The sequence below is a fragment of the Diorhabda sublineata genome, chromosome 10 (assembly GCF_026230105.1).
Source record: "Diorhabda sublineata isolate icDioSubl1.1 chromosome 10, icDioSubl1.1, whole genome shotgun sequence".
NCBI classification, from domain to species: Eukaryota; Metazoa; Arthropoda; class Insecta; order Coleoptera; family Chrysomelidae; genus Diorhabda; species Diorhabda sublineata.
Window position 1 is genome coordinate 5,998,392 of NC_079483.1, and position 24,181 is coordinate 6,022,572.

The following is a 24,181-nucleotide window of genomic DNA, read 5'->3' on the forward strand; positions in this document are numbered from 1 at the left end:
ATTGTCCTGTTTGTGAACGAATAGTATGTCCAAAATTATAATGCGATCATTGTTCAACTCCCTGGTGACTGTTGTCCTACTTGTCAATCGAAATTGTGTCCTAATAGTCAGTCTGTTTCAATTGAAGATGCTATAACACCCTTTGGTGACAATTTCTCACCAATATTTTGTAATAAAATACAGTGCGGCAGTTGCGAATTTCCTGTTATACTTCCCGGAGGATATTGCCCTACATGTCAACCGATATTTTGTCCAAATATTCAATGGTCTACACGTAAAGTTGCCGTAATACCTATTGGACAATGTTGTCCTATTTGCGTACCAGTATATTGTCCAAAAATTAGATGTAATTCCAACGAAATTGCCGTTAACGTTTCGAGTAATTATTGTCCAGTTCGTAAACCCACTTTTTGTCCAAATACACAATGTATTTTAAGTCTTGGAAATATGTCAGCAGAATTATTTGAAAAGTGGTTTAATGAACATTTCACCATAGTCAGTAATAGTTACGGACAACGAATCCTACAACTCGTGTCAACTCCTCAAGATAGTAGTAGTAAAAAAGCTTAAATTTTAGCATATATGTCTGGAAAAAAAATTCCTATTCTTGTCAGCAATCGTGAAAAAAGGTCTAAAGTTAGAGAAAACGTATTATATTGCCAAGTTGTACAAATAACAAGGTCATACTCTTCTTACACTGAATAAAGAGGTTGTGAAACTCGTGAAGAAACTTCTAGCAGCAGACCACCGATAATTTTGAAAAAACTGTGTTGAATATGCCATCAAAGAAGAAGATGATTAAGTGGTATCACCCTCTTTACAATCCATCATAATTCAATCAAATGATGACTCTACTTTAGACGATACTGACTACCATGATTATTTATATTGATAATTTTGTATTGAAATGCTTTTTTTTCTTCTGTTTTATTTGTAAAAAATTTATTTTCCTTTATAGTTTTTGCTTATTTCGTTTTCCCGGAAAAAAAAACGAAGGGGGTACAAAAAGGGCTTAGCTCACGTCTGATATCTTGTTTAAACCAAACTCCCTTACAGACAGGTACATTTTACTCGTCTATTTACGTTTCATGATTTAATATTTGTTGAAAGTTATGGATAGGTAATCGTGATTATTAGGTTTTATATTTATAAATGAAATACACAGTGTTTAACATTCATATATTAAGTCTTTATTTAAAAGACTACGTTTTCGAGGAGCGTCCTCACGCTTGAAAGAGTCGGTTTGTACTAACTAAAAACTAATAATAAAATATTTACAATGAGGTCTAAGCCTCTCCTTAAGAATCGTAAAATTACAGATGTTTTACTAAAATATATGCATTACTCCGAAAAGTAAAAGAGTCCTTTGTGTGACCCATGTGTCCGGGGTCATAAAACAGAGGTAGGACTTACTTTTCCTTTTCTAAAATATCTTTCAACTAAATGTTAAGTTTCCTTAAACATAAAATCTAAGCATAATGTTAAAATAATCAAAATGAAAAAAATAATTTCTAAAATAGGATTCAATTTTGCTCAGAGAAATTCAACAATATTCATTATAAATTTCTAAAATGATGTAGGAACGCCTATGACATATTTTATAATATCCAATTGATATTGGAAGAACGATAAAATCAGTTCAATATTATAAAAAATATATTTTATGTAATCGTAAAATTTTTTGTCTACCAGTATACAATTAAAGAATGTGCGCTACCTTTGTTATATTCTAGAGCATAATAATGAAGATACCTAATTGATTAATGTCTATACACTGTTGTCAGTTTATATTCCCGATAAACTCAAATCCTTGAACATTGGTTGTAGATAATTCTCACATATGGCAACTGCGTCGTCGCGTCGAAGCACTCAGACTGATCTGTTTTAATATAAACGTGGTTCTTGGTCTGTGTCAACATTCCAATTAGTAGATAACCTACATTTTTAATATGATATTAATATAGTTTTAACAAAATCAAATTCAATTAAACTTTTATTTATTAATATAAGTGTTTTAGTTATAATGAGTACTAAAGTTTTACTATTATTTTTTTTAATTATCGTAAGTGTTAGTGATATAAATTCTGCGAAGATCTTGGGAATATTCGCTTTCTTTTCACCAAGTCATTATTTTCTGGGTAAAGAATTAATGGTAGGTCTTGCTGAAAATGGTAACGATGTAACGATGTTGACGATTTTCGAAGAAAAAAATCTACCAAAGAATGTTAAATATAGACATATTACCATGGAAGGTGTGCTTGAAAAACAACAAGGTAAAGCAAAAAAATTTAATGTATATAAAAAAGTTTTTATTATATAATTTTGATATTGAAGATATCTATAATGTATAAAGTGATGTTTTTTAATTATTATCAAAGTAAGAGTTTGATAATTATTAATTGATTACTTGATTACGAAAAAATTGTGCTCAAGAGTCTCGAAAATCTACTAAAATTGATTGATTAGATGATAGGAAGAAAAAATGATTCTTTAATGTTTGGCGGCGAAAGACGCGTCTACAAATTTTCAAAATTGTAAAAAAAAATAGTGAAATGAAAATATTCTGTCAGATTTTGATATTTTTCATGCTCCAATATGTCACTGAAGTAAAATAAATATCAATTAATCTGACGATTTTCTTATTGGGTCATATTTTAAAGGAAATTCGAGGGACAGTGACAATTCTAAAATTTGTGGTGACCATTGAATGTGTGCAAATTTATGTTCCCAACCCCAACTCCAATCAATAGGCCTTAAAGGCTTTCAATAGGTCACGAAAAAATGAATGATGCGGTATTCCTGGCCTCTGAATGTACTGAATGTTCTCCGCATTTTTTATAAGACGTCGAATCGTAGAATTCAGCTTTTTTATGTAGAAAGCAAACACAAGATGACGCTCGAATAGTTTGAGTGGTATCTACCGTATGGAGAGGCTTGTGGATATTGACCTTAAGCTTCTGTAGGTCGTAGTGCTCGGGAAAGACGTGCTTTGGTAGCTGATTCCGCAAGCTTGTACTTCTCCAAAGAAAGGAGTTTAAATAAATTGACGTTTTGGCGTCTGTGAACCACGTCTGCCTATCGAGAAGATCTTGCAAATACTGCTCTAGCATCATGTTATAAACAGATCAGCGACCTTTCATCTATGTTCTAAACTATCCAAGTTTCTGATTCTGACCTGGGTCGCTTATAAGTCGAAATTCTCTATTCTGTATTGAGCTCAGCTTCAAATGTGCGAGCAATACTACGAAGATGGACGATTTTGGGCTTTGTAGAGGATTAGAAGCTATTGCGTGATATAAAGCTTTTTACTCCCAAGTTTGTATGAAACTACCTAATTAGGTTATGTAGATATGCCAACTAGCGAATTTGCGGTGATGGTGATATTTCATGTCAGGCAGGACTTAGCAACCGTAAACTGTATTAGACTCAATTAGATTGCTTCCATCACATTCTAGAATGTTTGGTATAAATGGTGGTGATCTGTTGCTTTATTTCCGAGTTGTGTCCATCGATAGCGACCAGGATGGATCGGTATTTACGAAAGCTACTAAGCAAGTCCATAAACAGCTGTTACAAATATTTTTCATTACAATGTTAATCATTGTTATAAGTATGCAGGAGTAATACAATCTAAATGGTAGTTTTGGTCCTATTTATTTACTTGTAACACCCCACCCAACAATTAATTAATATCTCAATCACACTCAATCGAAATCTACAAGTTCAACCGTCTGGTTAAGTTGTTGGCCATGCTCTAGACCTAGATATAAATGGTGATAGATTTAGGGGCTCTAAGGGCAGATTAATTATGATTTTTTTCTTCCGCCAGCCGCCCTAACTGTAACCAATACTACCCTACATCAAAGTTGATTCTAGCTATAGCCCTTTGTATTAAAAATGCACTAAATTTTATTAATATAACCAACGATCTGCACAAAAAACATAATTTTAAACATTAGTAACAATAATAATGTTATTTTTGTTGTTTTCAGAAATGTTTAAAAATTTTACAAGCAAAGTAGGATCTTACAGTGTCCTTTATATGATTTTTAACCCAATGGGTGGAGTTTTATCAGAAATGGTATTCAATAACCCACAAATGAAACAATTGATACAATCGAAAGAAAAGTTTGATGTTGTGATAGTACCACAATTTTTTATGGAATCACCAAAAGCTTTAGCTGCTCATTTCGACGCACATCTAGTTCTTTTCAATAACCACGCGGCTCATTCCTGGATGAACCATTTCGTTGGTAATCCATCTTTACCTTCCCTCGATACTCAACTTGTGTTAGGATTTCCGGCTCTGATGAATTTCAAACAAAGATTAATTAACACTTTAGTTGCTAGCTTGTGGTACGTCAAGCAAGTACTGATTGAATATCCCGCAGAAGCGGAAATTGTACGTAAATACATTTCAAAAGATATCGATTTGACTCAAGTTCAGTATAACGTTTCTTTGGTTTTATCAAATTCCCACATAAGTTTGAATCGAGCTACTTCATCGGTACCTTGTATGAAAGAAATTGCCGGATTTCATATTAAACCTCCGAAAAAATTACCGGACGATTTGAAAAAATATCTGGACGAATCTGAAAACGGTGTCATATATTTCAGCATGGGAACGAATTTGAAAAGTGCCGAATTAACTGAAGAAACGAGGCAGAGTTTAATGAAAGCTTTCGCTAAAAGGAAGGAGAATGTTTTGTGGAAATTTGAAAGTGACGATCTGCCGGGAAAACCCGACAACGTTAGAATAGAAAAATGGTTACCACAATCTGATTTATTAGGTAAGTTGCGATGTTAATGTCCATCATGCCATGTCAGGTTTCCTGGATTTAATTGTTTTGTCAGTATTAGCCCTCTAAAAAACCTCTAAAGCTATGATGGGGCAGGTTAACATTACCCCATCGACTACCAAACAAGCGATTCGTATGTGATCATGGATTTGAAGATTTTTTGGTATATTTTCACCATCAGGAATCGATAACTTCGCTTTTTGTAATGAAATATGAAAGAATACATCAAATAATATTCTATATTTAAAGCTTTGGACGGTTTGGCTTGATCCTTTTGATGTCATTAACATATTACTTTCATATCTACCCAGATAAGGATCAAAATCAGGATATTTTAGAGTTTTCGAAGTCATAGAATCCATTTACAATTACCCCAGATGTCGGAAATTAATACTTTCACCAATAATTGGTTGGCTTGACTAAACGGGGGTTTGAATTTTATGTGCAACACCAGTTTATTAAATAATTTATTTGATACAAACTGGGCTTTCAATTTGCGGTGCAACACGAAATAATTAAACAATTTGCTCAGTATAAACCGGGCTTTGAATTTGTCTTTGCAAATCTTTATTAAAACACAAATTTATGAATCAATTTACATAGTATAAACTAGGCTCAAAATTTGTTGTGCAATAGGAAATTATCAAACAATTTGCTTGGTATAAACCAAGTTTTAAATTTGCCATGCAACACTGTTCTAAAACACGAATTTATCAAACAATTTACATGGTATAAACTGAGCTTAAAATTTGTTGTTCAACACAAATTTATTAAACAATTTACCTGGTATAAATCAGGCTTAAAATTTTTTGTGCAACACGAATGAATTGAACAATTTGTTTAGTATAAACCGTGGTTTAAATTTGTTGTGCAATACCAGTTTAATAAAAAATTGATTCGGTATGTTCCTGGCTTTAAATTTGTCTCTGCAACTCTGTTGTAAAAAACGAATTTATTAAACAATTTGCACAGCATAAATCAGGCTTTAAATTTGTTGTGCAACACAAGTTTATTAAAAAACTTGCATAGTATAAATGGGGCTTCAAGTTTGTGGTCTTTCCTTTGTTAAATTCTATGTTACTTAGATCCTTTTTTTACAGCTCATCCTAATATTAAATTGTTTATAACTCATGGCGGATTTTTAAGTACAATAGAAACTTTGTATCATGGTGTACCGACTGTAGCAATACCAGTTTTTGCCGATCAAAAACAAAACGCCGAATTATCGGTATCAGCAGGTTTCGCTAAAATTGTCAATTTTGCTGATATTTCTGAACAAACAATTTCGGACGCCATAGACGAGGTTATTACCAACAAAAAGTAAGTTAACACTTATATGTAGCGTTCGGGGATTAAACTTGTACCCAAACTATATCAAATCAGTTATCAGACTTACCTAGCATGGCAGAGAAGATACTGAAAGTTTTCTAGTTTTTCTTGCTATCGATAGTGATTTTGAACCATCAATTTCAGATCAAAACCTCCCACAACTATTTTCAAAAGCCCAACTGAATGATTTAGAAAGATATTTGGGACTTCCAAAAGACCATCCCGAATTACTTACTTCTAAGGTTGAAGCAACAATTTTTCCTTGCTGCATAATTTGCCTTCTCTTGGTATAAAAATCAGCCCAGCATCGACTCTTAAAGAAAAGTTTTGAAACTTTACTTTTAGTCACAATTGAAGAAGATCGCCATATAACTGCTCAGCTCATGCTATCAGTTTGGTGGGATAACAAATTTTTTGTATTCTTTGAGCTGCTTCCAAGGAATCAACTTTTGCAACTCGTGGAAAATTATTGGGGCTTGACTGGGAAGTGACGCCACATCCACCATACAGCCCTGATCCGGCACCATCTGATTACCATTTTATATCTCGAAGTTTGCCGAATTCTTTAAAGTGTCAAACTTTCTTTCAAAAGAACGATGAACTTCAATCACACCTGGTTTATTTTTTTGTTGATAAGGACCAGAATTTTCATGAGCTGGCAATAATGAAGTTGAAAGAAATATGGTGAAAGGTCTTTGTGCAAAATGGGAAATATATAATTGTTTAAAAACTATTCTTCGTTAAAGGAAAATGTTTTATTTTATACTACTTTTAACCGAAATACTTTGTCGCGTACCCAATAAATAAAATCCTTAAATTTCTTAAGGAAGGGTTGAAAAAGCAGGCCCGTCTTATTGATTTATAATGTTTCCATTCATTTATAATAGTTTCGTCATGTTATTTATTTGTTCACTAATTATTCACTAACACTTATCTTTTAATTTAGTGAAATACACGGTTTTGTTTACTTTTCACTTTCTAGATGACATGAAGTAGTTTGTTAACCCTTTCGGTTGCTAGAGACGCGTTTTATATACTATCATCACATTCTAGAATCTTCGTTTCCTGGAAATCTCTAAGTTGCCGTAAACAAACAAAAAAGCATTCATAGAAATTGTTTCAATTCATCATTCATTTGAATGATTTGAAAGTCAATTTTGATCATGTTATCTCAATTTTGGAAAATAAAAAAATGTCATAATTCTGTCATTCTCAAAAATATAAAGATTGTGTTTTATCAACTAGTACGAGGGGTGTATGAAAATGAAAGGAACTTTCGGTTTATCTAAATTTACAGGTTGAATAAACGTGAGGTTATTGATGGAAAATTCCCATTTTCTTTCTAGATACACTGAGAATGCTAAATATAAATCAAAAATCTTCCACGATAGACCAATGGCGCCTATACAAGAAGCAGTTTATTGGATTGATTACATTGTACGCTATAACGGTGCCCCTCACCTACGAGTAGCTTCTGCAGTTCTAACTTGGTATCAATTTTATATGCTGGATGTATTATTAACAGTTTTTCTTATAATTTTTGTTGTTATTTTTATTTTAAAGACGGTTTTTGGCTTCGTATACAGAAAAGTGTGTAGAAGTCAAAACAAAAGTGTACAAAGCTCAACTAAAAAAGTTAAAAGACATTGATATTTTTGTAAAAAAACTTTTTATGAGATTTTTATATAAAAATATATTAATTTCATTTTCTTTTTGTTTAATAATACCTCAGATTAATAATACTCTATTACCGGACGGGAAAAAATATTAAATACTTTTTTTTAATTGAAATAAATTTAAAAAACTTTTGGTACAATACATCTTTAAGAATAATTTGAAATGATAAATTATATTGTGATTTTTTCTAAATACCAGTATTACAAAAGTTATTAAAGGTGGATACTTTTATCTGAAAAGCACTGTACACACTACCAAAAGCCTATGTCCTTTGTAAAGTTATTCAGGTACCTTAGATTGAACCTTTCAACGTAATTAGATAAACTGTAAGCTTTGTCCAAGTGTTTGAAATCGTTTATAAGACTGCTGGGCATAGCACCGTCGAACGCTCCTTTTATATCAAGTAATACCCCCCAGACAGACCTTTCTATTGCGCAATATAATCTCCATCCTTATCAACAGATAACCTAGAACCCACAGACAACCCCAGAAGTATGTGGATTTGCTTGTCCAGACAGATACCGATTCGTCAGTATTTAACTACTGATCACAAGCATAAAAAAATAAATGTATACATTTGGCATATACATATATACACCATCTATATCGGGTGGGCAGCAAATAAATTATTACAGAAGTGCCCTGAAAAGTACGTGGAAATTACTTTTAGAACTTAAAGTCCAATATTCGAAAATATAGAATTGAAAAAGCAAAATATTTTGAAATTTATCGAATTAAGTAGCACTTTTTATGCAGTAATCGAATTCTTCACCAAATTCTGCGCGTTTTTCATTCGAAAAATTGTAGTGTATCTCTTCAAATAATAGGTAGGGGAGAGTGGGAACTTTTTTATAGAAAAAAATGCTTGTAAGTCCGGTTCTGCTTAGCCGATTTTTATAAACTTGATATTGTTTGGAAACGCATTCATTCAACAATACAAAATATGTAAATTCTAAACATTTTAATTAGCTAGAGGGCGTTTTTTGTATAATATTATTTATAAATTGTGATTTTTCTTGAATTCACCCTTAGCCAATCGTCGTTCAGAATTTTTTATATCAAATATACCCTGATAGGTCAATAGGACGTGGAAGTTTATTTATTTGGTCACCCAGTGCTTTTGCCGTAAGGGAGCTCCACCCCAACTAGAGAGTGAAAATTTTTATGTTGAGAATAACCGCAGAAATTGATAGAAAACCAAACTTCAAGCAAAAAATGTTTTTAGCATTATTTTTCCAAAATTAATAGATTTTTAGTTATGCGCGATTGAAAAAACCACTTTTTTAATCAATTTTTCATTGATAACTCAAATACTTCTGATTTTATCAAAAAAAGTGCTGGAGACAAAAATAAAGTTTATGAAAAAATAGAAAGATTGGTTTTTCAAAATTTGCTTTAGGCATAATACAAACCAAATTATGATTGAAGGAAATTTGAATATTTTTATCGAATGAAAATTTTTTTAAATTCAACGTCGAGTAACGGCAAAAATATCAATTTTTCGAGGTAGTTATAACTAATCTTTTTCAAAGTACTTTTAAAACGCTTTAAAATGAGGGTTAGTATAACTCTCTGGCATAAAAACTAAGAAAGTTATGGCCGAAATTAAATCGATTTATTTTTTTTGAAACCTCAATTTAACCTTTATCAATATAAAAATATAAACCCATATCACTTTACTTAAGTACTATTGATGATTTTTAAGAGTTTGAACGATTTAGAATGTCTAATTTCGAAAAAAATTTAAAATGTTTAAAATCAAAAAATCATTTTCGAAATTTTCCAAAATTTCTGAAAAACATATTTTGCTTATAAAACAACTGAGATATAACCTGACAAATCGTACCCTAACGTATGACTGATATCATTTTCGAACCCTTTAAACGTTGCCCTTTAAAAAATAGAGGGTTTGAGAAATTTATAACGTTTAAAAACTTATAGGTTATAAAACTTCTCATAAATCTACGTTTTGGGCAACTAAGTTACTAGATAATTAAGCAAAATATGTAAATATATATATTTTGTAAATATTTTCAAAAGGGTTGATTCATAGCTGAAAATTTTAAATTTAAATAATATTCAAGTTAAAAGGGATGAAAAAATTTCACTTTTCAATGAATATTTTAAATATTTATTTTAATTTTTTCCGAAATAGGGGATGATTTATAGGGGTTGAAAATCATCAAAATATTAAAGTCGAATAGATAAAAACATGTCGATTTAAAGTAAATAAATCGCCAAGAGGAATAAATACGTCTATAAATATTTTTTTTTCAATTTTTGGTATACAAAATAATTGAGTTAAACAGAAACAAAACGAATCAATTTAATATAATTAAACTACCACAAAGTAATTTAATAATTTTGTTATTTTATATTAATCGAGGGTGCTCTATAAGGGATGAAATACGTCAAGTGGGGTTGAAAAATTATAAATACTATATTGAAGCATTAAACAACTTACATTCAAACCTTGAAAGTATTTTTCTATTCATTAAATGCTTATACTTATAACTTTATTCATTTTTTGCAATAAGGGGTAGTTTTCACCACTAGGAGTTATAAGCGCATATTGGCATATTGGTATATTTTGAAGATAGGGGTGAATCAAACTTGATTTTAAATTTCCATGCAGGTTCATGGAATATTTGTCAAAAGAAATCACTATATCTAAAATATATGGAACAGCGCCCTCTAGCATTCACGTTGTTAATTAAATTGCTAAAATTTACATATTTTGTACTGCTGGTAAATAATATTTCAATTAAAATCAAGTTTATAAAAATCGGATGATCAGAACCGGACTTACAAGCATTTTTTTATAAAAAAGGTCCCACTCTCCCCTACTTATTATTTGAAGATATACACTAAAACTTTCCGAATGAAAAATGCGCAGAATTTGTTGGAAAATTCGTTGAAAATTTCGTTATAATTTTCAACTCAACTGCTAAAACTTCATCCTGATGCAAGACAAGGCCCATCCTGAATTAGCCAACTCGTAGCCCGGACTTGAATCCTATCGAGTATTTATGGGATGAAATGTTCGTGCCAAAAATCTTGCACTAGCCACGGATATAATGGCTAATAAAATGAAAAAAAAAAAGATTTATTTGTTTATTATCGAGTTTGTAATCTCACAAATACATTATATGTTTATTATTTTAAGATTGGGGAAGTTTTTAACTTTTGACACATCGATTATTCTCGTTGCAATACAAATTTCGGTCACACAGAGTATCTGTACCTGCACAATCTTCACCTTCACCTAAAAAAACAATTTTTGTTAACCATAGTTTCGAATTTGTTTGAATATTTACCTTTTATAACGTAGCAAGCAGGACAACAAACACAAGGATTCGACCGAAGCTCTGTTCCTTTAGGACATTTGGGTACACCACATTGGATACCTTGACAATAAGGAGGGTCACAGTTGAAACAAATTACTTGAGAGGTTAATAGAATAACCAGAACTGTTAAAAGTTGATATTTCATTTTGAAATTTGTATTTGATTTGAAAACAACGATAGATTGTGTATTTAAAGACAATTTAATCAGTATAAGTGAACCTAAATGTGACTCCAATTAACAAATAATATTAATCTAGAATAATTTATGGAAAAAATAGACAATGGCGTGCGAATTAAATTTTTTTGAGGGGTATAATGTGTCCCCGGAAACGTGAAACGCCTTTTATAGTTCTTCCAATATCAATTGCAGCTTATAAAAATCCTTGCCGACAATTTTATTCGATCTACTATAAGCGTACGTACCTCATTTTATAAATTTATTATTTTTATAAATACTTTCAATAATATTTATATCTTATGCGAGAAATTATTCGTTAAAATGCAATCGAATCATTATAAATTAACTTGCTACAACTGAATATTAAACTATAAAACGTAAATAGACGAGTAAAATGTACCTGCATGCAAGGGAGTTTGGTTTAAACAGGATACCAGACGTGAACTGGGACATTTTGTACCCCATTCGTCTTTTTTTTTCTGGAAAACGAAATTATCATCCGTTTATTTAGTTTTTGGTGTTTAAAACCATATGCTGACAAAACTTTGACGCGATGTTTCTAATCTGGTATAATTGTCAACTGATTCCAGTTAATTCGGCAATTCTTATTATGATTGCATTGAATTAAATTACTTGCTATATTTGTATATCTGAATCTTTATTATTAAATTCATATATACCTTTATTTAATTTAATTAAATAAATCTCATCAAACCACACCACTGCTTATCGCAGACTGACTCTGGCTGGAATATTTCTGATAGCTTCGGCCAATAGAAATGCATTTATGTTTACGATTCGATGTTTTCCTTTGTAAACAGTGTAAATGATGAGTCCACGTGGACTGACGGTTTGTTAGATGTTTATAGAATTTTATACGAGAAGAAAAAATTATTTTTCATTTTTTAATTTGGTTTGGGTGCCGTGCGTATTTATGAAATATTGATTGTTCCTCGCGTAACTGTCTTTTGGAGGCTTTTCGTTGTAACCTCAACCTTTTGTTACGAATTTTTAATACTATTTTCTCTGTTTGTTTTCACATTATTCATTTATAGAAAAATTGTTGAAAATATAAGCTAGAGAAATACACTGTAACTTAGGTGGTCGGTTGGTAGCAATGATTCTTGTTTGACAGTTGACATTGGAAAAATTATTTGAATTCGAAAGTTTGGTTAAGTTACAAACAAATCATCCTGTAAACAAAATATCGGGGAAGAACCTAAATTTACACCACCAGAGCCGCTCTAACAATTATGAAATAGTTATTTATGATATAAAGTACTTCAAGCACGAGTATCATATAATATTTTATCTACGATAAGATTTAGAAAAACAAAATGGAATCATAATGTTGATGATAATCATTAATATGGGCTTGACTAATCTGAAAAATATGCAATAATTTTTAAGCTTTTTAATATTAATCGAAAAAAATCGTCAAAAATGATTTTATATATATTTTGTTTAGTTACATTGTAGTTTCTGCAATTTTAGGAAAAGTGAAATCAAATTCTTCTTCCTTGTTTTTCTAATTTAAAAATCAGTGTTTTATCAATCAAAATGTGACAAATATTTTACTAAATGACGATGACTCTCCATACTTTTTAATGACAGTACAAAATTATTTCAAATACAGAACCTTTGACTTTTACTATAATCCAAAATTTGTTAAGGACATTTTAAATATTCTCACAGATTATATTGAATATTTCCTGAAATCTTCATAAGTAAACTGAATAGGAAAAGGTTTGGAGTGGTCAAAATCCTTGTGTATTTTGTTTTATGGCGGGAATTTTGAAAACGGGAACTCATCGATTTGCTCTAAATCTTTCACACACTAGATTATTGTATCTAAAAGGATTTGCAAGGGAAGGATGAAAAATATTTATAATAATAGTTCTGAACCCACGAAAAATGTATATATGGATGATATATAAAAAAATTATTATTCCTACTAGCTACAATAACTTTACGTAAGGTGTAAGAAAATCGGATTTTTACCTATAGCAAGATACGAAGATAGCAGAAGTATCTAGCCTGACCTAGATCCCACTGCATTAGAAAGTACACATTCTGTAGAGCATATGTTTTAACTTTGAAGACGCCAGACCTGCGAAGACCGGAATCGCTCGATCAAATCAGGAAATGTTAAACAAAATCCACAAAGCGGTACTGGATGGTCGTTGATTGAAAGTGCGTTGGTTCACAATGGAACAAAAACAACGTCGTGCAGATGTTTCCTAAGAATGTTTGGCAATGCATCACTTCACATCCGAAACAATCAAAACAATGGACCGAAAAGGCAAAACCAACTTCAAAGATCGTTCCATCTGCAGGCGTCGGTTTTTTGGAATTCTCGTGTGATTATTTCCATTGAGTATCGGCGAGTCTTATGCAAACTTATTACAACTTTTGAGCGAAGAAATCAAACAAAAAAGTCAGCATTCGGTTAAGAAGAAAGTGTTTAATCAAGACCCTACACCAACTCAAACATCCGTTATTGCAATGACCAAAATTAATGATTCAAAATTTGAATTGCTACCTCTTGCGCCCTATAAGCCAGATTTAGCCCCATCGGATTATTTTCTGATCCAAGACTTGGAAAAATGTCTTGGTGGTCAAAGATTTTCCAACAATGATGATGTCAGTAGTTGATAGCTATGTTGAGGAGCGTAATGTTCTAAAAAAGTAGATTACGTTCAAAAATAAATATATTTTTTTCCAAAATTTTTGTGGTTCCTTTGTTGGGGCAAGTGCTTCTCGGATCTTCCTCGTATAGGAAAAAACATAGTCTAGATATAGACACAAAATATCAATAGCTGAAAATACGTGGTTAGGTTATGTTAGGTTAGGTTATCTTAGGCTAAGTTATGTTAGGTTAGGAATTTTTCTTCATCCTCTTTCCTCGCGAAACGTACAATAATCTAGCGTGTGATAGAATATATGGTGAAAATTTGAACCAAATCGGTGGGTTCCCGTTTCCGGAACTTCAGTTTGTTTTATTTCAATTCCAAAAATCTCTGCCCCCCCTCAAACAAATTCCACCAAAAATACGATTCTAGATTTTTTAATAAAGTGAGGAAAAGTCGCTTTCAACACTTAATTAAAAAAATATCAATATTTAATCGTTTCATAATATATTATTTGATGAGCTTTCCCCACGGATGTCTATGTGGGTACTGGGGAATTAACAAACCGAAAAAGAAAACGTAAAGTGATTAAAAATAACTGTGTATTTTGATAACGTTATCGCTTTGAGTTGAAATATTGAAAATAAAAGCAAATCAAATGAACATTAGTACGGTGGATTACATTTAAAATTTAGTGCATACGAAATTACGAAATACCAAACTTTTTTATTGAAAATACCTCATTCTTATGTTTTTTTAGGTTACTGAATCCAAATGTGATGCTTAAAAAGCTGTACCACCCACCATTTATTCACATTTTATAGTTACATTTATTAAATCAAGCAAAATTTTTAGGATTTAACAGCTTTTTTATAGTTAAAATAAAATTGAAAAAATAGTTCTAATGAACCAAGACCGACTCCATACCTACCTAGGGGTATTTAATGAACGAAGATTATGTTGGTAGTACTGCTGAAACACATGCTAAACAGATGCTGTTTAGTTTAGTTTCAACCTAACCTCAGTTTTACGTTTCCGTTTCCTTTATGTACATGTGCACAGTGCAATGCCTAATCGCGATTGTAAAAATTCTGCTGACAGTTTTTGTTATATTTATGGTGAGTTTGTTATTAAAAAACGCCAAAGAAACGTTACAAACTCTGTAAAAAAGGTTTATCTAGCATACTTTCGAACTAAACTTGGAGATCAGGATAAATCTTGTGCGCCGCATAAGATTTGTTATGTATGTGTTGAAGAACATAGAAAATGGTCATAAAAGAGAAAAAACACTTCAAATTTGATGTTTCTATAATAAGGACGGAACCAAGAAATCATTCCGATGACTGTTACTCTAAAAACAAGAAGGTAATAAGCTTCCCTAACCTTCCATCCGCTATCCGACCAGTAGGGCACGGTGTGGATTCGACGGTCCCTGAACCACCGAAGGACTTAAATTCTATTGCAACAGAAGAATTTTCTGATGTACATTTGGATTTAGAAGAACACGATGAAGAATTTCAATGTGTTACAGAAAATCTAGAGCGTAAATTGTTTACTCAGGTCGAGCTTAACGACTCAGTTGAGGATCTGGGCTTAACGAAAGAAAAAGCTCAACTGCTTGGCTCTAGGCTAAAAGAAAAGAACTTGTTGGCGGCTGGAACTAGCGTTCATGTGTATAGGAAGAGGGAACAGCAATTTTTAAAGTATTTCGAACAAGAGGGTAATTTGAGGTACTGCTCAGACATTCATGGTCTAATGATTGAGTTTGGGCACAAAAAAGAAGACTGGAGGCTGTTTATTGATTCATCCACAAATAGTTTGAAGGCTGTTTTACTACACAACTTCTGTCGGTCATTCTGTAAACGAAAATCTAGAAATAGTGTTAAATAAAATAGGTTATTTTGCACATGGTTGGATCTACATTGGTGCAAAAAGAACTGTCCTGCTATAGAGTCTTTAAAGCCTGGCGAAAAGAACATTCTACGCAAAAATCTCGTAGACCCAAAAACCACCACTACCCATTAAGTTGGGCCTCATGAAACAGTTTGTAAAGGCTTCGCCTAAAGACGGGTCTTCTTTCAAATATCTGTATCAGTAATTTCTACACCTCTCAGAAGCTAAATTGGAAGAAGGCGTTTTTACCGGACCTGATATTAGAAAAATGATGTTTGACGTTAACTTCGAATCCACAATGACCTCAAATGAAAGAGAAACATGGGTATCCTTCAAGCAAGTTGTCACCAAGTTCTTGGGAAATGAAAAACACCCAGAATATTGTTGACAATATGTTAAAAAGTTTGGATGTTTGATGAGTCTGGAAGTTCACTTTTTAAACCGCCCCGATTACTTCCCGGACAATTTAGGAAATGTTAGTGAGGAGCAAGTTGAGTGTTAAAGTGATGGAAAAACGTTACCAGGGCCGCTGAAACACCAACATGATGGGGGATTACTTACACTTCACCGAGAAGTTCAGCAAGCGAATCATCGAAAAGAAAAAAGGGAAAGATTATAATAAAATACATATTTGTTGGAAACTATGGGTGATATCAAAAAACTAACGCTAAATTCGGATTCAGCTCATAAAAATCTATAAAGATCAGCTATTAAAATGAAAAAAGTTTTCAAACAAAAGTTTTTGTTGGCCTGTGTAATTCAACCTAGACAACTACAACAAATATACGAAAATCAATAGTCCCTCTGTCCATCCTCATAACCATATCTATATAACATGCCCTCATCTTCACAGAATTTAGTTGATATCGAGGTAAACTGTCAATAATCCAAAGAAATACGAACCGTGGTAGTCCTGACACCAGGACAGTTAACCAAACGAAAATCAACTACCAAAAATCGTTTTGACAACTTAGAGATAATTTCAGAAATGGACACTGCAATTAAAACAGTTTCAGATGAGTATAAAACTGAAAAATTACATAAACCACCCCCGATATTGATAAAAGTGTTAAAAATATATCACCACTAGCAGAAAACAAATACGTAATCAAAATATTGAATTTTGATCACTGATGACACCTACAAGTTAAAAGTAAAACGTAATTTTAGTTTAGTCATGTACTATTCAGTCGATACAGGTGAATTAAAAAATGTTATTGAAGAACACGGTCACCAAGCAGAAAAAATATAGACCAAAAAACATTTTAGAACCAAGACACCTTTACCCATGTTCTATATAGACATTAAAACCAGCAATACCAACAAAAGATATACAACCCGGAGCGATTATTATACTGTAGAACAAGCAAAGTTCGAACCTCGAAAACAAAAAGAGAAAAATAGTACAAAGAAAGGACACCAAACGTTGAAAGTTTACTAAATGAGGGCGACCACCTAGAGCACTATAAAGCGGGATTTACATTTACGAGTACTCGGATCCGAGTTATATTTGCGAGTTGAGTTCAATCGTTTACATTACGTCCGAGTAAATTCAAATCTTTTTGTGTTTAAAAATGGCTCCTTCAAGAAAAAAACGTGCCGCTGTAACTTTAGTATTGTTTATGGTGTTAAAAGTTAAACGAAATAGAACTATTTGGGTTAAACAACATTTTCAAGAGCGCCACAGACTTGGAATTGAAGAAAATCTGCTAAAAGATATCCTCCGTACCAGACCCTGTAAATAAAAATGCAAACAAGTTCTATCTTTGCTTTTATTATTATTGTATTAAAGAAAAGAAAATATTGCTTAACTGGTTTTTTTACCTGTAGATTTTGATATATCGACTTTTTTCTTTTCCTGAAGGTACGTGGAACGAATGTTATTTATTTTTTTCTTCACTTGTTCTATGGTAATGTTCATAATATCCGCCATTGCTTCATAGGCGTTATTTTTGTTTGTTAAAACAAACATGTCCCATAAACAATCAAAAGATAGATAAATATCAATAAATTGTTCCATCTGTTCCGCCGAAAATTTAGTTTCCGCCATTTTAACTCTCAATAACCACGTTTACTTGGAGACAGGACTCGGTTTGCGCTCTACTTGATACTAACTCGTATCCAAGTGGGAACACTGTACAAGTAAACATTTACATTTCAGAGTTTGTCTCCAAGTAGGGTAACTCGGATCCGAGTACTCGTAAATGTAAATCCCGCTTAAAGGTTGCTAGGTCTACAGCAAAAACCATATATCCGACTTAGACAAGAGCAAAACTCAACTACAACCCACACACAACTCAGTAAACTACCATCATCTTGTGCTCTTAGCTATAGAAAAAAAACTACCGGAATCATTGATGAACAGCTAGGATTGTCATAAATTGGGTTATTTTTTATTGAAACACCCTATATATTGATGGATTCAGAAAATATTGGCTGCCGAGTCTATTCTAAATTCGAACTAAAACATTCTAACCTTAAAATTAATTGAAGTTTTTCAAAGAAATTTATTTGTAAATAACAAAACAGTCGATTATTATGCAATATTAAATTTTTGCAGAAAAAATACTCAACGTGGCATCGCTGTTGAAAATATTTCTTCTTTTACAATTCGTTCTTAATCAATAACGAAACAGTAACTGTGTGATTCTAAGAACGAGACCGATAATTTAACCTCACAACATCTTGACGTCAAATTTCGTTGTTTTTGTCCAGGGACGTATTACGTCGATAGGTTATTAGAATTTTATTTCGGGAAGATTCGTAGGAGGAGAGAAAGAAAGAAGAAGCTGAACGAAGGAAAATTATTAATAAAAAAAAGTTACAACGATAGATTCGTTAGTTATTGTCAATTTTTTGTTTTTTATTTAGATAACAGTCGTTTTAAGGAGATTTATTCAATTTTTTGTAAATCTGCAACATCCTCGAACAAAATTTATCGATTTATTTGGTTTTTATTTTATATTAATGTATATTTTATTAATTTCAAATTTTTTATTTATTATATATGTGCCCTTTCTACTTTTTGGTTGTTTCTGTATCATTTTGAAATAAATCATTTCTACGGAAATAAATTTTTTTGTTTCCCTTTGTCCAAAAAATAAAAATGGACTGTTTTTGGGTTCATAATTTTTCCTTGGTCCCTCCTTTGGATCCGCTGGTGTTGTTAACCAACTTCTATTCTCAGTTCTGTGATATCATTTTTTATATAATCAAAAATTCACAAGCTCCAAAATTTCTTAATCTACACCCAATAATAGCACAATTTTTTCAAATTATACATCAATTACACGTGCAACGTTTATGTATGAACGTGTTGAATGAAATAATATAAATAATTATTACCATATAAATATTGAAATTCAAGTACACACTGTGAATGGTCCATAAATATGAAGTATCTTCTATTTTTTGTGATTTTCTTCAGTTCTGAAACAAATAAACTGTTTGGACATTCTAAACATAATCAATTGCATAATCTTCATCAACAAAATTGCGATAAAGTGGATTGTCCAGAGCCTCCAATTTGTGGGGCTTGCCATAGTCTTCAAACGGCCAAAGAAGAATGCTGTCCCAAATGTGAACCAATAAAGTGTCCCAATATCGATTGTCAACATTGTGAAACTACATTTATACCATCAAGAGAGTGCTGTCCAGTTTGCGAATACGTTTCGTGTCCTAATATACACTGTACCAACTGTGAAGTTGCTATTATACCACAAGGTGAGTGCTGCCCAGTTTGCGAACGCGTTTCGTGTCCTAATATACACTGTGCCATTTGTGAAGTTGCTCAAACACCTCCAGGTGGGTGCTGCCCAGTTTGCGAACACGTTTCGTGTCCTAATATCCACTGTACCAACTGTGAAGTTGCTATTATACCACAAGATGGGTGCTGCCCAGTTTGCGAACGCGTCTCGTGTCCTAATATACACTGTGCCATTTGTGAAGTTGCTCAAACACCTCCAGGAGAGTGCTGCCCAGTTTGCGAACGCGTCTCGTGTCCTAATATCCACTGTACCAACTGTGAAGTTGCTATTATACCACAAGGTGGGTGCTGCCCAGTTTGCGAACGCATCTCGTGTCCTAATATACACTGTGCCATTTGTGAAGTTGCTCAAACACCTCCAGGAGAGTGCTGCCCAGTTTGCGAACACGTTTCGTGTCCTAATATCCACTGTACCAACTGTGAAGTTGCTATTATACCACAAGGTGGGTGCTGCCCAGTTTGCGAACGCATCTCGTGTCCTAATATACACTGTGCCATTTGTGAAGTTGCTCAAACACCTCCAGGAGAGTGCTGCCCAGTTTGCGAACACGTTTCGTGTCCTAATATCCACTGTACCAACTGTGAAGTTGCTATTATACCACAAGGTGAGTGCTGCCCAGTTTGCGAACGCGTCTCGTGTCCTAATATACACTGTGCCATTTGTGAAGTTGCTCAAACACCTCCAGGTGGGTGCTGCCCAGTTTGCGAACACGTCTCGTGTCCTAATATCCACTGTACCAACTGTGAAGTTGCTATTATACCACAAGGTGAGTGCTGCCCAGATTGCGAACGCGTCTCGTGTCCTAATATACACTGTGCCATTTGTGAAGTTGCTCAAACACCTCCAGGAGAGTGCTGTCCAGTTTGCGAATACGTTTCGTGTCCTAATATACACTGTACCAACTGTGAAGTTGCTATTATACCACAAGGTGAGTGCTGCCCAGTTTGCGAACGCGTCTCGTGTCCTAATATACACTGTGCCATTTGTGAAGTTGCTCAAACACCTCCAGGTGGGTGCTGCCCAGTTTGCGAACACGTCTCGTGTCCTAATATCCACTGTACCAACTGTGAAGTTGCTATTATACCACAAGGTGAGTGCTGCCCAGATTGCGAACGCGTCTCGTGTCCTAATATACACTGTGCCATTTGTGAAGTTGCTCAAATACCTCAAGGAAAATGCTGCCCAGTTTGTGAACACGTATTTTGTCCTAACAACCATTGTACAAACTGCGAGATTGCTGAAACACCCCCAGAAGAGTGTTGCTCAGTGTGTCAACCAGTATCTTGTGATAATATTGAATGTACTGAATTTGAAGTTGCTGTATTACCTCCTGGAGAATGCTGTCAACTATGCCAATCAGTACTACTCTCTGATATTAATCCTGAAGTTTCTGCAATACCTACTAATGTTTACAGCCCAATTGAACATTCATTATTGTGTCCTGATATCATTTGTACAGATTGTGAAACTGCTGTAATACCAACAGATGGTGTCTGTCCGATTTGCGAACGGATATCATGTCCTGAAATACATTGTTTGAATTGCGAAGCTGCTACAACACCAATAGACGGTTGCTGTCCTATTTGCAAGCCAGTATCGTGTGAATCTGCTACAACATCTACTGATGATTGCAGCCCTAGTTCTAGATCAGTGTTTTGTCCTGAAATAGAATGTAATGCAAGCGAAACGGCAATTTCACTTCCTGGAATCTACTGCCCTATCTGCATACCTAAATCATGTCCTGAACTCTCTTGTGAAATTTGTGAAAAAGCAGTCAATTATCCTTATAAAGATTGTCCTGTTTGTGAACGGATAGTTTGTCCGAATTTGCTATGTGATAGTTGTTCAACTGGTATTCGACTCCCGGGTGACTGTTGTCCTACTTGTAAGCCGAAACTGTGTCCTAATACTCAATGCACGATTTGTGAGCTTGCTGTAACCGTTGCTGGTGAATGCTGTCCGAGCTGCTCACCAATTTCCTGTCCTTATCTTGAATGTAGGTCAGACGAAACTGAATTTCTTCTTCCTGGTATATGCTGTCCTATATGCATTCCTAAATCATGTCCAACACTTTCATGTGACGTTTGTGAAAAAGCAGTCAATTACCCTTATAAAGATTGTCCTGTTTGTGAACGGATAGTTTGTCCAAATTTGCTATGTGATAGTTGTTCGACTGCTGTTCAACTGCCAGGTGACTGTTGTCCTACTTGTCAACCAAAATTGTGTCCTAATAGTCAATGCTCGATTTGTGAGGTTGCTGTAACCGTTGCTGGTGAATGTTGTCCGAGCTGTTCACCAATTTCCTGCCCTTTTCTGAATTGCAACTCACACGAAACTGAGTTTCTTCTTCCTGGCATTTGCTGTCCTATATGCATACCTAAATCATGCCCAGCACTTTCATGTGACATTTGTGAAAAAGCAATCACTTATCCTTATGAAGATTGTCCTGTTTGTGAACGAATATTATGTCCAAAATTACAATGTGAAAGTTCTTCAACGGCCGTTCAACTCCCTGGTGACTGTTGTCCTACTTGTCAATCAAAATTGTGTCCTAATAGTCTGCCTGATTCAATTGAAGATGCTATAACACCCTTTGGTGACAATTTCTCACCAATATTTTGTAATAAAATACAGTGTGGCAGTTGCTAATTTCCTGTTATACTTACCGGAGGATATTGCCCTACATGTCAACCGATATTTTGTCCAAATATTCAATGGTCTACACGTAAAGTTGCCGTAATACCTATTGGACAATGTTGTCCTATTTGCGTACCAGTATATTGTCCAAATATTAGATGTAGTTCCAACGAAATTGCTTTTAACGTCTCGGGTAATTGTTGTCCAGTTTGTGAACCCACTTTTTGTCCAAATACACAATGTAATCCTTGCGAAATTGCTATTTTACGTCCTGGAGATTCATGTCATGTTTATGAACCTCTAGTTTGTGATGATAAAGAATGTGGTTGTTGTGAAACGGCTGTGTCATCTCCTGGACAATGTTGCGAGATGTGTTCAAAGTTATTTTGTCCTGATATCGAATGTAGTTGGTGTGAAGTTGCTGTGACACCTCATGGAGATTGTTGTCCTATTTGTGCGCCGATTGTTTGTCCAAATGTAAAATGTGATAACAGTGAAGTTGCTATAATACCTCGTGGTGAATTTTGTCCTATCTGTAAACCTGCATGTCGTTCTAAAAACAATTACAATACGCAATATTCGACTTATTAATATCTAACTAAGATCGATCAAATTGTTTCAATTATATACTCATTATAATGATCATAAGTATCTAATAAATTGTGATGAATTATTCTTAGAATTGTACTGGGACTATAGGGAACAAAACTAATACAAAAGTAGTCACAAGAAACACGTTGAATTATTTTCTGAATCTTAGGTCCACCACTAGAGGGCGTATTTGAAAATTTACTCAATTTAATGGCACTTTTAATACGATAATCTAATTTTTTAGCAAATTCTACACATTTTTCATTTACAAGTTTCAGTATATGTCTTCAAATAAAAAGTGGGGGAGAGTTGGAAGTTTATTATAAAAAATGCCTGTAAGTCCGGTTCTGTTTTACCGATTTTCATAAACTTGATGTTGGTTAAAAGATATTTTGTACTATAATACAAAATATATAAAATCCAAGCAATTTAATTAGCAACGTAAATGCTAGAGGGCGTTATTTCATTTATTTCAGATATTGTAATTTTTCTCAATATATTTAAATAGAAGCATAAAAAGTTGTGTGATTTGTTCAAAAGTAAACTAAATTAACATTATAATAACGAAAACCGCATGTCTATATCTGTTTTCCGTTCTGAGATACGAGGGTTGTTACTTAAATATTGAGATATGGCAACACTGATGTGAATACGTCAAATCTGACAGTGTCATCATGAAGTTTGACATTTTCAATCATAAACGTATATGTTGTCATTCGAGTACTGTGAGTGAAGTACCATCTCGAGTCACTGTGTTCTGCTGGTTTTTCGAATTCAATCGTGGTCGTAGAAAGTCATATCCAATTTTAGATATTTATTTTTATTTGTCTATATCAAAAATTAAATAGCAACCCTTGTATATTAATAAAGTGAGAAATGATGGAACTAATTACGAAAAAGAAGAAGGACAGATTAGATTTAGAGCTGGAAGGTCCTTTACAGAAAACGCGTTCTCTTTAAAGCAATTAATAGAGGTGGAAACAGAAAGATTTAGTCAAGTACTTTAAATGTTTATAGATCTACAAAAAGCTTTCGATCACATACCATGGGAAGCTCTTGATAATCATACTCTAATAAATACCATCTGGAACTCACATGAACATTAAGTTTGCAGTGAAATAATTTATAAAACATATTGAGATAAAGCTGTTGATAAAAAAAGGTCCCACGGCAGAATAGAAAGAGAAGAAGATCAAGCTAATCATGGATACATGGTACAACGTAGCGAAAGAAAAAAAATGGCAATTAGGCATCGGAAAACTTCATTTGAGGAAGTTTAACTTTAAAAAATATTTCAACCGTCTGCTAAAAGATGTAATAAACCTACGGATTA

The 24,181-nt window shown here is 33.3% G+C and overlaps 3 protein-coding genes across 3 annotated transcripts; 2 read left to right on the plus strand and 1 right to left on the minus strand.

The window, feature by feature from the left end:
* The first annotated feature begins 1,812 nt into the window (after nucleotides 1–1,812).
* Nucleotides 1,813–7,837, plus strand: LOC130449643 (UDP-glycosyltransferase UGT5-like). The gene is made up of 4 exons (XM_056787589.1): nucleotides 1,813–2,273; nucleotides 3,993–4,790; nucleotides 5,900–6,119; nucleotides 7,475–7,837. Exons 1-4 carry the CDS (start codon nucleotides 2,024–2,026, stop codon nucleotides 7,776–7,778), a joined length of 1,572 nt encoding a protein of 523 aa, XP_056643567.1. The 5' UTR covers nucleotides 1,813–2,023; the 3' UTR covers nucleotides 7,779–7,837.
* A 3,068-nt stretch (nucleotides 7,838–10,905) lies between these two features.
* LOC130449644 (insect toxin mu-NPTX-Nc1a-like) lies at nucleotides 10,906–11,383 on the minus strand. The gene is made up of 2 exons (XM_056787591.1): nucleotides 11,123–11,383; nucleotides 10,906–11,070 (listed from the first exon to the last, which is right to left on the minus strand). The coding sequence occupies exons 1-2, from the start codon at nucleotides 11,295–11,297 to the stop codon at nucleotides 10,985–10,987; spliced, it is 261 nt and encodes an 86-aa protein (XP_056643569.1). The 5' UTR covers nucleotides 11,298–11,383; the 3' UTR covers nucleotides 10,906–10,984.
* A 3,843-nt stretch (nucleotides 11,384–15,226) lies between these two features.
* LOC130449828 (kielin/chordin-like protein) lies at nucleotides 15,227–22,848 on the plus strand. The gene is made up of 3 exons (XM_056787865.1): nucleotides 15,227–15,690; nucleotides 19,281–22,216; nucleotides 22,292–22,848. Exons 1-3 carry the CDS (start codon nucleotides 15,227–15,229, stop codon nucleotides 22,846–22,848), a joined length of 3,957 nt encoding a protein of 1,318 aa, XP_056643843.1.
* The last annotated feature ends 1,333 nt before the right edge of the window (nucleotides 22,849–24,181 follow it).

Coding starts and splice junctions, on each gene's coding strand:
- LOC130449643 (XM_056787589.1), top strand. CDS start 2,024: ATGAGTACTAAAGTTTTACTATTATTTTTTTTAATTATCGTAAGTGTT. Junction 2,274..3,992: donor TGTGCTTGAAAAACAACAAG/GTAAAGCAAAAA, acceptor TGTTGTTTTCAG/AAATGTTTAAAAATTTTACA. Junction 6,120..7,474: donor GAGGTTATTACCAACAAAAA/GTAAGTTAACAC, acceptor TTTTCTTTCTAG/ATACACTGAGAATGCTAAAT.
- LOC130449644 (XM_056787591.1), bottom strand. CDS start 11,297: ATGAAATATCAACTTTTAACAGTTCTGGTTATTCTATTAACCTCTCAA. Junction 11,071..11,122: donor TGCTTGCTACGTTATAAAAG/GTAAATATTCAA, acceptor TTGTTTTTTTAG/GTGAAGGTGAAGATTGTGCA.
- LOC130449828 (XM_056787865.1), top strand. CDS start 15,227: ATGGTCATAAAAGAGAAAAAACACTTCAAATTTGATGTTTCTATAATA. Junction 15,691..19,280: donor GAACAAGAGGGTAATTTGAG/GTACTGCTCAGA, acceptor GATTTTCTTCAG/TTCTGAAACAAATAAACTGT. Junction 22,217..22,291: donor AGATGCTATAACACCCTTTG/GTGACAATTTCT, acceptor TACTTACCGGAG/GATATTGCCCTACATGTCAA.